General features: G+C 36.9%; 1 protein-coding gene across 10 annotated transcripts in view; it reads left to right on the top strand.

Moving 5' to 3' along the window:
• The window catches only part of LOC118744410, a 397,231-nt gene that overhangs the window by 111,188 nt on the left and 272,275 nt on the right, over positions 1-13,768 (top strand). For 9 of the 10 annotated variants that reach the window (XM_036477417.1, XM_036477408.1, XM_036477411.1 and 6 more), the window contains 2 exons: positions 995-2,263; positions 8,977-9,067. In XM_036477417.1, the coding sequence (XP_036333310.1) occupies positions 995-2,263; positions 8,977-9,067 (1,360 nt within the window). The remainder of the gene's footprint in view (positions 1-994; positions 2,264-8,976; positions 9,068-13,768) is intronic. The other variant, XM_036477418.1, reaches the window with a different exon arrangement.

Raw genomic sequence — 13,768 nt, forward strand, 5'->3', positions numbered from 1 at the left:
AAAATAAAATAAAATAAAATAAAATAAAATAAAATAAAATAAAATAATATAAAATAACAAAATAATAAATAAAAAGTTAGAATAAAGTAAAATAAAATAAAAAATAAATAAACATTAAAAAATAAAATATAATAAAAGAAAATAAAATGAAATATGGATATAAATATAATAGAAAAATAAAAATATAAAGTAAAATTAAATATGAAATTAAATATAATAAAATAAAAAAAATATGTAATATTATAAAAATGTAATAGAATAAAGTAAAATACAATGGAAGCGGTTACATAGTAAATAAATTAAAATAAAATGTTTGAACAAAAAGTTAGTGAAAGGGTAAATTGAATTTAATCAAAATGAACGTAGTTTATAAAATGATAAAATGAAAACTAAAATGAGAAATCCTCACTAACCTTAAAAGCAAAAAGAAATCTAATAAAATGTGAAAGAAAACGTTTAAATATTGCTAAACGTATTAACACAAAGCGGTCATGTCTTTTATTTATAAACCGGAATAGATTTAAAATTGTAATTTTCAAAATCCAGTTAAAAATTATTATTCTTCCATTATTGCGCATTCTGAAAATTTCTGCATCGTGTCGGTTATAGATAAAAGGCATGGATGCTTTGTATGAATACGTTTAGGATTCCAGCCTACATCATTCCGGTTTGACAAAAGTCTTGGACAACATTAACATATGCGAATTCTATTGAAACATAGGGCAAACACAATCTCCCTGTGTCTATTGCATAATTCTAATTCTTTTACCACATACATCTACTCGCCAACAAAATATATATACTATAATAAAGAACATAGCTTTGTTTAACTCCTATCGTTCTCACTTAACCTTCAACACCTACATATTTGCGACTTTAAATACTATCTCGCAATCAAATTCTTTAAACTTTTCCAACAACCTCAAACAAAAAAAAAAGAAAACAAAACAACTGCAACTACAGCCTGTCTCTACTGTCTCACCACTTTCAACAGGATGCACCAACAATCAAATTGCAACCAACTGCCAACAACAATAAAAATACCGCAATCCTCTCGCCTACGCAAATACACCATTTATCTGTGTCCTCCTCCCACCAACACCACCACAACCAGCATCTACAAGCACATCATCATCAGGCCATCACACCACAACCACAAGTTCAATCCTCTCCTGCCTTCCTCTCACTCTTACCCCGCTCGCTGTCCTCACTTTCGCTGGGCACGCGCAAAAATAAAATTGATAAAGATTTAATTACTGCGCCATTGAATAATACAACGGATTTTCTACATCATCACCACCAACACCATGCCAACAACAACAATGCGACCACATCACCGCTGCCGCCCTACAATATGTCACAATCGTTGCATCAACCGCAAACACAAACGCAACAGCAACAACAACAGCATCGCAACTCAGCTCAACAGTCGCTCTTCTACCAGCAGCAGCAGCAACAACAACAACAGCTGCAGGCGCGCCTCAAAGAAACGCCAAAATCGTCGAGCTCCAAAAGTAAAAATAAATTCGCCGCTCAAGCGAAAACGCACAGCATACAAGAAGATGTACCGCCGCCGTTGCCGCAACGCAATCCGCCGCGTCAGTTGCAGCTAGACAATAACGGCAACAACGCGGCGGGCGTAATGAGCAATAGCAGCTGCAGCAACAGTGCGTCTCTATTTGCACCCATTTCCGATCTAGACTTGGCTGGCAGTCCGCAGGGTAAATCGCCGCAACCAACTTTGCCGCCACCGCCGAGTGCGTCTGCCCAAAGCAGCGCAGCCGCGGCATCCTCATCACAAAAGAAACGCTCTAAAGCCAAGACGAAAGCGCTCTCCGATCCAAAGATGTCAACGCAAATGTTCCTACAAATGGAGACGTCAGTGGGCGCCAACGCTGCCGGCGGTGCGGCAGCTGATGGCAGCAACTGCGAAACTGATTGCGTACCACCGCCGCTGCCGCCGCGTCAACCCGGCATGCTGGAAGAGTCAGCATCAGCGCATAGAGGCAGTTTCTCGAATTTGAACGTGGCTGGCCAAGGTGGTGGGGGTGGTGGTGTTGGTCCGCGTCCGCCGCCCAACAGCATCGACACTCTGCTCAACTATCCGCTCGTGTCCACCTGCACACCTATACATCGCGATAATATGGCGGCGGCATTCCCGCTATCGCAGCGCCCCAACATCGTGCAGCAATTGCAGCAACACCAGCAGCAGCAACAACAACTGCAACACAGCAATAGCTGCGCAGGAACTGCAACAGCAGCTGTAAGTAGTCAAGGAAGGACATTGGCGCATGTGTCAAATGAAATGGGAAAAAATTTAAGCCAAATGCCGAATGAAAGCTGCACGTAGTCAGAGTTGGTTTGGGATTTTCTACCTAGCTTATCAACAACAAAAATTACTACTACTATTACTTGGTTTATAACCCTCCTCACGCTCACAAAATGCACACAGCTGCAGCGCGCTTTGGCTTAAACTCTGCTGCTTCTATTTACTACTACTACTGCAGCTACAGCAATTGCGGCTTTGGTGGAATTTGTTTTCCCTAATCGACTTTACTATTTTTAATGTAGTTTTTGAAACTTACAACAACAAACAACGTTGGCTGTATACCGTATTTTTGTAATCGTATTTTTTTGGCTGTAGTTTAAAAACACTAACCGGGATTTTCGGGGCAGTTGTATATAAAATTTTCGTAGCGTTGATAACTGCTGAATAATTGGCACTTAGAATTGGCTATAAATAATTTAATGTATGTAGTTTACTCATCACACTCACAAATCATAAGTTGTACATAAAAGAATGGTCATATGTAAATTTTAATATTTTTAATAACACTTCTTACATCCAATACTAACAGTTATGGTTTAAAATTGGTTTTTACTTAAAAGAGTAGTGCAAGGAACGACTGCGAGAAAAATCGCCCCAAATCCACAATTAAGCTAAATATTTCAATCTAAGACGTATAAAATTTATTAAAAGGAACAGATTTTGCATTTCAGTTCAATACGACAACTAAAAGTTTGGGTTAGAGAAGCCGTTTTTGAAACGAAGAAACTGAAAACTAATTAACTCATACCTTTAGAATTAGATTTAGATTATTCACAAAAATTCCGAAATATCCCGAAAAGTAAAACACGGGAAAAATCACTTCAAGAGCACTAAAACTACTGCCTGGAAAAGATCCAAAAATTGCCGGTTACAATATTTTGTAGCCAAGTGGTTAGACGTGCGTTCTACCACTCCGAAGGGCCTGGGTTCAAGCCCTGGTCAAAGCAACATCGCAAAAAAAAATATAGAAAAATATTCTTTCTTAACAGCGGTCGCCCATCGGCAGGCAATCGTAAATCTACGAGTGTATTTCTCCAATGAAAAAGCTTCTCATAAAATCCATTTGCCATTCGGAGGCGGTATGAACCACAAATTGGAGGAGAAGCTCGGCAAAAGTTTAAGCGCCAATATTATTATTATTATTTATTAGGCGTGCTTTTTACAAGCATATGCATACACACATCTACGCTTAACGTGTAAAAAACCAAGCTTAGCCAATTTCCATTTAAAAACAAGTAATTTTGATTTTATCGACAACTATTCATGAGCGCACATAACGTTTGCTGCTCACCGCTCCATACAAATTTTAAGCTAAAAAATATCAGGCAAACTTAAAAAACAAACAGCACAATGCACTGTAGTCTGGCAGCTACTATTTGCTGGCCAAAAGTCATATTTTAAAGTATCGATAAATCGATTTCTTTTTGCCCTTCACTAAATCAATTCTCCAGAGTACAAAAGTGCATACTCATTATTTTCTTAAATAGTTTTCCCGTCGCGTGATAAAGATGAAAGGGAGAACGGAAATGTATAATGAAGATAATATTTATTTGATTAACAAAAACTAGAAAACTATGTAGAATAGAGTTTGCTGAATAAAATAAAACTCATTTTCAAAATGGACTCTAATAAATATTCCACTCTAAATAGAGCTATACAAATTTGTGGTTTTCAAGCTTTGTGGGCAATGAAAATGTTTAATTTAGAGTTTGTGGGCTGAGAATCATGTTGCAATTTCTTGCAATTTTTGATTAATAAGCTTTTCTCTTAGAAAACTTCTTCGGGTTTTTTTCCGTGCTTTTCGAATATTGAAAAGAAGCAGTCAACATAGATGCAAAAGAACCGATGTTTGAAACTTTTGCCGCAAAATATTATTAACAGGTTGCTCCCCGAAGTATATGACACCTACAAGGAAAAAAGGAAAGAGCAAGAATGATATGCAAGTACATAGGTGAAAAATACATTTTTCCTTTTTTTTCAAACTTGTACGTTATGTTTTTTTTTAACTAGAGTTTTTACAAATAAATAAGTACAAATTCATACAAATACAAATACCCGTGATACTTATACACAAAAGAGACAAGTTTGAAGCACGTATGATTTAAAAACAAATATTTAGCAAAATTGTGGTCTGCTATTTTATACTTAAATTATTTAGCTCCGCATCCGATAACGGCATATTGGATTCACCATTTTGAATTTCAAAAATCTGATATCAGATTTGAAATCTGCCATTTTGAAAACCCCCCTGATATGTATACTATAAGTTTTTGGTGCAAAGGAACAAATTATAAAATTTCGACGCCATATTGGATCCGCCATTTTGAATTTAAAAAATCTGACATCATATTCGAATTCAGCGGCCTCAAATACCAAGTTTCAAATCCATTTGGTTACTTCTAGACTTTTGGACAGCAAATAGTAGTCGCCAGACCATAGTGAAAGGGATTGATGTTTTTTTGCTCTTATATGTAGTCAGACAATGCTAGATAATGCTTCGATCACGGTCCTGTAGCTCGTTTCTGTAATAATCCTCTACCAATGAGTTGTAGAGAATTACGTATATTCTCTACCGGTAGGGAAATAATCGGTAGAGAAGAGTTACAGAAACGGGCTACTGGTTTTAAAGTCGACCATGTCAAAATCATCTGCATACACCAATAGCATTATGATTTTGATATATTTACAATAGGATGATCCAAAGAAAGTAAAGTCGGAATTTTAATGCTCCCACCCCCCTAGGACTGTTCTATGTCGAAAAAAATATATCCTTTTTCTTTTTTAATTCAGAAAAATATTTAGAGGTCGCTCCGAGCGCTCAAAAAACATATTTTCGTAGAAATGGTATAGAATCCTTGAAAAACTAACACCAAAAAAAAAACGCAAAGAGAAGAGTCATAAAAATCGGTAATATTAAAAAGAATTTAAATAAACAGTTGGGTATTATTCTTTGAAGTCTCTTGGTGTGGAGAGGTCTTTCGAACGGAGCTAAACGTTGAGCTTAACTATATTTTGCGCAGCCGTATTAGACGCATTGTGTATATCTGGTTAATGTGGATTTCCCATGCCTGAATCCACACTGACATGGCCAATCAGCTGATTAAAAGTATCGTCAATAGCACCTTGAACGCAATTGTATCCTTCATATGGGGCAAAGTGAACTGAGTCTCCAGTGTTTAGAAATGTACCATCGTACGTCCGACAAGCTATTGGAGCTTTGGACAATTCAACTAGTGTTCCGCTGGCTCTAGGACCTTTGTTGTTATTCAGCCTTATTATAGCTGTCCTCACCTCGCCTTCGTCGAAAGAAGGCACGTGTACATTACATTCTAATTTTTTGTTGTGAAAATGGTACAACGCCGAAACTGTTTTGTCCCCAAACCAAACTTGACAAGGGATGACGGAAGTTCACTCCAAAATAAGTATTCTTACCACCCTGTCGGAATAATCAATCCACACCAACAAATTTTTCTGGATCCTTCATCAAACTTACTGCCGGTGTTGCTATTTAATATCGCTAGAAGTATTCCCTCCATATGTCGTATGTATTGACGTCTGTTATCACCTTTTCATGAAGGCACGGTTTTGAAACCATTCGATTTCTGCCTTCTTTTCCTACTTTTCAAAAAAGATGTCTCCACGCTTCCCTTCTCCACCGTTGCCTGCACGGCGGCTCATGTGCTGTATATTTCTCAACAGCAGCGGCTCTAAAATTCTCGTCATATTAGCTGTGTCTGCGTTGGTGTTGGTAATCAACTCCGCCGCAGCCGCATGAAAATATGCAGAGCGGTCTCCCACTACTTTATGCCAGTTACGAAAGTTCTTCGCTATTCACTCCGATTGCAGCCTGGCAACGTGAACAAGTGTACAATTTGTTTCCTGGTTCTTTGACCAGAGGGAACCCAAGTGGCTCTATGAACTTTTCGAGAGTAATGGGAGTATCACTCTGCTGTTCCGTCGTTCAGTCTATATCATTTGCAGAACATTTGGCAGTAAAAGTTGACTTTTTAGACTGGGGTTTCTAAAATGTCTCTTCGCGCACCCTAAAATGAAAGTCACCAAGCATGATATGCTCATCGTGTTGTTGTAGCTGTAACAGCATACAAATTTCCCAAAGAGATTTTGAGGAGTGTAATTAGAGTGAAAATATAACTCTGGGTCGTTTCGCTTACGTAGACTCGACTGTTCTCATCGTGTCAGGAACAGTCCTTAAAAGCCTCTTATAGGCGATCATCGACTTTTATTTGGTTTCACCACTTCGTGCCATTTTTATCCCCAATGGAAGGGAACCGACGTTGCTGTTTCTAATGGAAAGGAGCCAATAACAGATATTTTCTCCTTAATCCTACATATATGTGTGCATATGTTGTGGATCCGTTTCTGGCTTTGTAAGCTCAACTAAAATTCCTTAAGAATGTTCATGGTAATCTAAAGGTTAAGGGAAAAGTCATTATAAAATTCCGTCTTATTTCCACCATATGATCGTAATAGGCAGATAGATAGCCGTCTACATACGAGCATAATGACTAAATTTCACTAGGCTTCAGGCTCTATTCTCGTGGAATTGAGTTCAGTTAGATTTTCGAGATTTTCGCGAGCTTTTGGAATTTTTCGAAACTTTTCGGGAAATTTCAATATTCCTTAATCTTTATTTTTAGAGCTTTTTTCCTGACCTCGGAATTTTGTCATATTTCGAGAACTTTAGGGATATTTCGGAAGCTTCCAGGTCTAAAAGTACATAAATATCTTACCATTGCTTTTGTGAAATCCTAAAAAATAAAAATGAGAAAAAAAATTGCGAATTTTCTGGATGTAAATTCTCTTCTAGATTATTCATACAAGATAGACCGTACCAGGAAAAAAGGTCGCCACACACTTTCGCATTTTAATTTGTTTTTTTTTTTTACTCTCACCTTATTAAAGCTCTCCAAAAAATTACTAAACTTTTGCCAAGGAAGGATTTCGACTCGAAGGGAATTCGTCGAATGTCAGTACAGTTAAAGTATGTTACATCGATGTTTTTCCCTCGAAGAGACATGTTTTGGTTCTTCTCAGTTGCTTTCACTAAAAGCATAGACAGACGGCAGCGCTGACCCGGATCACCTCGCTTATTCGAAATTATCTCGGGGGAATTAGAATTAAGTCTTACAGTTAATTTCCAAAAGTCAGATCAAGAGAGTTTTCGATGACAACACTGGTCAAAACCGTCGAAAATATATTAAGCAAACAAAGCAACCGGGTTTGGCATCCGCGATAGCCGAGTGATCAGAACTGCGTACTACAAGTCAGTAGCACCCAGTTTCGAGCCCCATTCCGAGGGATTCTTAAAAATATTTATTACTATTATTATTATTATTATTATTTTTTAATTATAAATATTATTTTATTTTTTTACTTTTTTTATTTTATTTTTTTTTGTTATTACTCGTTAATCTAATTTATTAGACTTTAATTCTAATTAAAAAGCCCACAACAACTATAATTATGTACATCGAAAAAAAATAAAATAAAAGTAATAATTTTAGGAGCAAAAGAGATGAAGCTCGCCAAAAATCGTTGAAATTATGAAAGGGTGGTTTTTCGGTGATTCCAGTAGAACTGTTTCAATAAAATTTAAAAGAGAGGCGCCTTAGGTTCGGCAATTTTTTTTTTCGCATTGCCTTGCAAAAAAATTTTAGAATCAGGGCTGTACGGCGAATTTTTTGTTTGTTTGCTTGTAAGGTGGTACGATCTAATGTACATATGTTCGCATATTAATCAGATTTTTTCTATGCTTTCGCCGTTCCTATTTCCCGGAAGCAGGTTCTGTCAGTTTTTTGAAATAACCGTCGACTTATGTAATTTTCGTAGATTGAAGAATTCAGTTTTCTTTTCATGCATTAAAAAAAATAGCTTGACATTTAAAATTAACTGTAAATATTTACTAACAAATCAGTAAATAATATTCAAAAACTAACCACCACTCAGTTCATATGCACACTTCATAGTTACATTAAAACATACACAAAACCGTAAATATCCACAAAGTATTCCATATTCGCTATCTCCAATTAAAGGTCCCTCCTAGAGAGAAATTTTAAATAAGTTCATTAAATTTGGATATTCCTTAAACTCCACAAAAAAACCTTTCCAGCTTTCATACATATTTGCACAACTGTGTCAGGGCTACATTATCCCCTATCCAAAATGAATTGTCCATATCCCCGTCAACAATTCACGTTTTAAATTTATGCTTACAATTTATATTTGCACCTTTCACTTCCCCTTTTTTCGGCATGTTTACTGCAATATTTATTAAGTAAGATAGAAAACCACACTGTAAATATTTTACACTAGGAATAAACGACATTTTGATTTTTGCATGACCCAATGCAACTGCCCTGTTCTTACCAATATCCCATCACTTCCTACCCCTCCTGTTACTTTCTGTTTTTTGATAAATTTACTTCGAACAAGTTCCCCAATTGGGCCCATGCTTTTTCAATAAACAATATACCTCTTTTTGATTTACTTAGTTCGCAATTGCATGCCGTGTAAATTTTTTGCTTTTTGTATATTGGGTAATTGGCGCTTTTATTTTTATATTATTGCACATTTACATTTTACATATGTATTTGCTAAAATCACTCTTCTTCATAATTTTCTAGGTCTTGGGGCAAACGCCACAAAATTTGAATAATCTCAACAAACATAGACGCGTGGTTTCATCACCAGAGAATATGCATCCCAGACATCCAGGTAAATTGATAGATATATATACTAATATTAAACTATTAAGTATTTTTAGAAGATCTTCTGAACGTTTATATGTTCCATATGTAAATACGTACAAATGTTTGTATGAAAATATTTCTCTGTACGAATAAAGTACGGCACGTGGTTGAATTTCTGTTCATGGACTGATAGTTCATTCGGGCGATGATCCTCCCGGCGAAAGGGAAATTTACGAAAATGCTATGATTTAATCCGAATTAACGGAAATTCGAAATTCCTAGAGTGTCATCGTTGAATGATAAGTGATGATGGGATTGAGCTTAAAATTGCTAAATCTTAAAAATATTACATAAAAGCAGCAGTATACGTTGACGATTGCTTGATAATGGTATCCGGAAATGGAATTGATGACTTGTGCTCGAAAGCAAACGGTTACCTCTAGGAACTTTCCCGCTGCAAGGAACCTAATCCTCTCGCCTACGAAATTCTCGGCAGCTCTTTTCACCACCTGAACAAAAGAGGTCAGACTATAGCTGGGAATTCACGTCGACGGCGAACTAATTCCGACTTTGAACAACCCCAACATACTCGTAGTTACCTTTGACAGTCTGATCGCTATCGCGGCGCACACAACCGTTATTGTCAATAGACTCAAGTCAGAAATATGGCAAGGCAATTGACCTGTCACAGTAGAGTGCCATAGACAAGGACACTCAAACAGCCGTCTAGACTCGCACCACTATAGCCCTACTTTGCTCTGGATACTACAGTATGTTAAACTTCTACCTGAGTAGGATAAATTCTAATGTGTCCAACGAATGTCCGACATGCGGAGAGTCACCCCATTACTCGACACGCCTCTTCGCATGGTCACTAAACCTCGCTAAACCCCACTTAACTAACACGCCCTCCCTCTGGTCTAACCCAGTTGGAGTAGCACACTTCTTGGGCCTGCCGTTGGTTGAGCTTGGCGACCACGTCTGAATGACAAGTCGATGAGGGCAGGGCTAAATAGCCGCTACAACAACAACATGATAATAAATATTTATTAAAGTTGCGAATTTGTTAGAATTTGATATAAAGCTATGCATTCGAATTACGAACTTCTTAAAAAAAAACCGAACAAGTTCTAACATCTTTGTAACTGTTATTTGAATGAATTTGACTGGTGCTACGCTGAGAATTTCTCTATTTTAACTTTGTGCACTCAAAGGCGAATTTTAGCCAAAACGTTAAATTTTCAAACCAGACTTCTTTGTGTGTATATACATATGTACTATTTTTACACTATAATTTACATACAGTTTATCCCTTCGTAATTACGTAAAACTTTCGATGAGGTTCTGCAAATCACAGAGGTAAATAAATAAAAATTCCATCGTTCCGTTTTTTTTTGTGTATTCCATAATTCCATTTTTAATTTTAGTTTTGTACTCGCATTTTTAATTTTGTTTTGTTGGGCTTTTTCTTATTAAGCTCACGATCACTTTCGTTTTTCCTTGACCGTGCAACAACTCTTCTCTACCATTTCGTCCATAATTTATTACCTCTTCAGTAAAATGCATTACGCGATAAAATGCATTGTTAATATTACTCGAATTTATCTATTTTTTTTTTTTGCTTCTTTTTACTACACTTTATATCCCTTTGGCACCATGGAAATAGCACAAATGGTCTTGACTCAACTCAACGTAAGTTTGTGCATTCCAAAAAATTCCTGAAAAATGCCAAAAGTAAAAATGACTTTGAAGATTCTTACGCAGTGAGTATCGCACTAAATTTTGCTAAAGCAAAGCACAGTTTCATCTATCTCCGTGGCAATTAAGCGACTAAATGTGCATTTACGTGAAGCGCGTGGCATCTGTTTTGCTACTCTGGCGGCCGCTATGATCACGGTCAAGTGGGGGAGTAGTATGCACTTACATACATACATATCGTAGTTTAAAGTACAAAACCGCGTATCAACATAATGCAAAACCGCGTACGTGAGGTTGCATAAATAGTTTTGTGGAGAGTAAAAACACTGATACTTCAAAATTGTTCTTTTTTTTTATAAAGCAATCGTATTTCTGGCTGGTATATTTCAGGACGAATGGATAAGGCTTGAACCAAGAGCTTCGGTGGGGAAAACCAATTTTTGACAAAAAATGTCAGTTACGCGGTTTTGCAGAACGACGTACGCGGTTTTGTACTTTAAACGACGATATGTATGTATGTAGTCTTTGCAAAAATTGTGAGTGGATATTAGTGATTATAAATGTGTAAGTATGTTTGTATATACTTGACTTTGGAACTGAAGACTGGAAGGCCTGTAGTACATTTCATTTGGGCATTTTTATATGTAGAGTATAAAGTTTCAAAACGTAATTCTGATCGTCAAATAGAGAAAATATTTATACATACAACTAACTTTGCAAGTTGTAATTTTGTTGGATATAAACGACGCCCTACCTCGCTTTAACTAAGTATGTTTTTCAATTCTATAGTATGTAGTTTCAAATTCTAGAGAAAAAGTCTTATTATAAGAAATTTCTCTACAATATTTCTTTCGAGTTTACATGGCTACTCAGTTCAATCGAATATCCTGTCTCAGGCGATATGAAAGTTTTAAGACCGAGCATTATACGCAAAGCACATTCGGTACCACTCTCCAAGTACGGGCGACTAGTTTTTAATTCAATTTAGTCCTTGTGTCCATCTCATTCCGAAACCACTGACCTTAATCACATTTCGCCTGATAAATCAAGACCTATGACTTTTTTTGAACCATATCAAAACTGCCCATGGTAATTATAATCAGATTAGTGGTATTCACCAAAGTGAGCAGGTGGCCTAGCAGTGTGGCAAAAGAGCAGATTAGCTCAAGCAACGGCTGTTGTCAACAGTCGTCACTATCTAGATGTAGGGCTTTTCAGTAGTCTTCATATGCCAGTTAAACTTTTATAATTCTTGTCTAACAAGTGAAACTCAATATATGAGTTAGAAATCGTTGTTGGAATTTGAGAAGTTAGCGCTTTTGTAGGTGTATTTAGGTAAGGAGTTGGATGCCTGTAGGAAAATCGATACCAACTAGTTTACCTTCTCTGGCTGCATAGTTACCACTATAACCAAGTGAAAAAAATAAAAATAATAAACAATTGACTCTTCTTCGTTTTGTTAAATGCCTAGCCGAGCTTTTCATTTGATTTGTGGTGAGCGCCCTGATGTTGCCACACAAATAAGGGGGATGGCAGATGTTTTCGTGCTTTTTCATGGCGCAAATAGACTCGGAGGTTTGCCATTGCCTGCCGTTGGGTGACCGGTTTAACACGCACCTTTTATCGTTCCATGCCAACAAGGCCTACCACGAATTGAAGAAGTAAAACTGCGTGTATGCTTATTTTGTTTTCTAGTTTTTTTGCATAAACAAAAACAAATATTTTTTACCGTTAAAAAATCTAGGAAATTGTGGCCTCTAAGTAATTCAAGTTTTCCCAACAGGGATGCACTGATATCGTATGTATGTATGCGCGAATGATACTTACATATGTAGTAGCAGCATTTAGTCATTGGTCCAACGGTTTGTCGACGATCATCTTCCGCTACAAAGCAAGTCGTCAGTTTCTGTTTTGTTTCTGCCATTATAATTTCCTGCATTTAAACTGATATATATTTTTGCATCTGTTTGCTTTTGGTTTTTATGCGCCACGCTTGCAATTACATATATTAACCCTTTGTGATGTAAACATTAAAAATGAATGTGGAAAAAAAACTAATTTTAAAAGACAACGCTGAATTTCCTTCCAGCAGATACTAGTAAACGGCAGAGTAAAGGGGATAATTCCTTTGCCACCCATGTTGCTGGGTCCAAAATGAACTCTAGTGTGGAGGAAGCGTATTCTCTGAGGCATCCCAAACATAGATGTCTATTGTATTAACTACCAAACTATGCTAGCATCTTGCCAGCAGCACATAGAAAGAAACTCTTGGTTGTTAAAAATTAACAACAACGACGAAGTAAAAAGGCCGTGCGTATTTTCAGTTACCGAAGTGCTGTCCCTCGAGACTCTAGCGGATTGAAAGATGTCGTCGAGCTTAACCGTTCGCGGCTAAAAAGGCTTTCCCATGCACCATCCCATGATGTGACTGCAATTTTGAGGCTTGTAGGGAAACGGTTCCCTATATCTGCGAAGAATCAACTCTGTCTCATAGCAGATACCATGCACTAAAATGTCTTTATACAAAGTGCAAAGGACGATTCCAATGTTTTCATAACCAAATACATCGACAAATATTCCTAAATGCTTTGAAAATAACAGCAGGTACTCCTAACAGCAGGCAGCTAACGTCAAAGGCCTCAGGGGAAAATCATTGATATTGAAATGGTGCTCCGCACGTTAATTAGGTTCTGGGCATTGCTGCCGAAACTTATAAATGGAAAAGCCTTAAATAGATGTTAAGATTTCCCTGGTGGGTAACTCCATGTAGATACTAAAGCAATAATCCAAGTCGGACGGTGGAAGGTCCAATCTATATGGTGGAGCATGTTACTTAGGGCGTACGTGGCGTATGAGTAACATGCTTTACTGCTCGCATTTCATACAAAAAATCTAAGCGCATTTTCATTTGACCAATCATTATTTCGTATTTATCCATCGATTTTCTTCATCAGTAACTTGTTTTTTTTTGTTTAACAGAACAGGCTTTAGTACAAATGCCAAAAATTTGGCATAGAACCTGTTATTT

Source organism: Rhagoletis pomonella, unplaced genomic scaffold, assembly GCF_013731165.1.
Source record: "Rhagoletis pomonella isolate Grant_MI unplaced genomic scaffold, Rhpom_1.0 Rhpom_scaffold_00008, whole genome shotgun sequence".
Lineage (NCBI taxonomy): Eukaryota > Metazoa > Arthropoda > Insecta > Diptera > Tephritidae > Rhagoletis > Rhagoletis pomonella.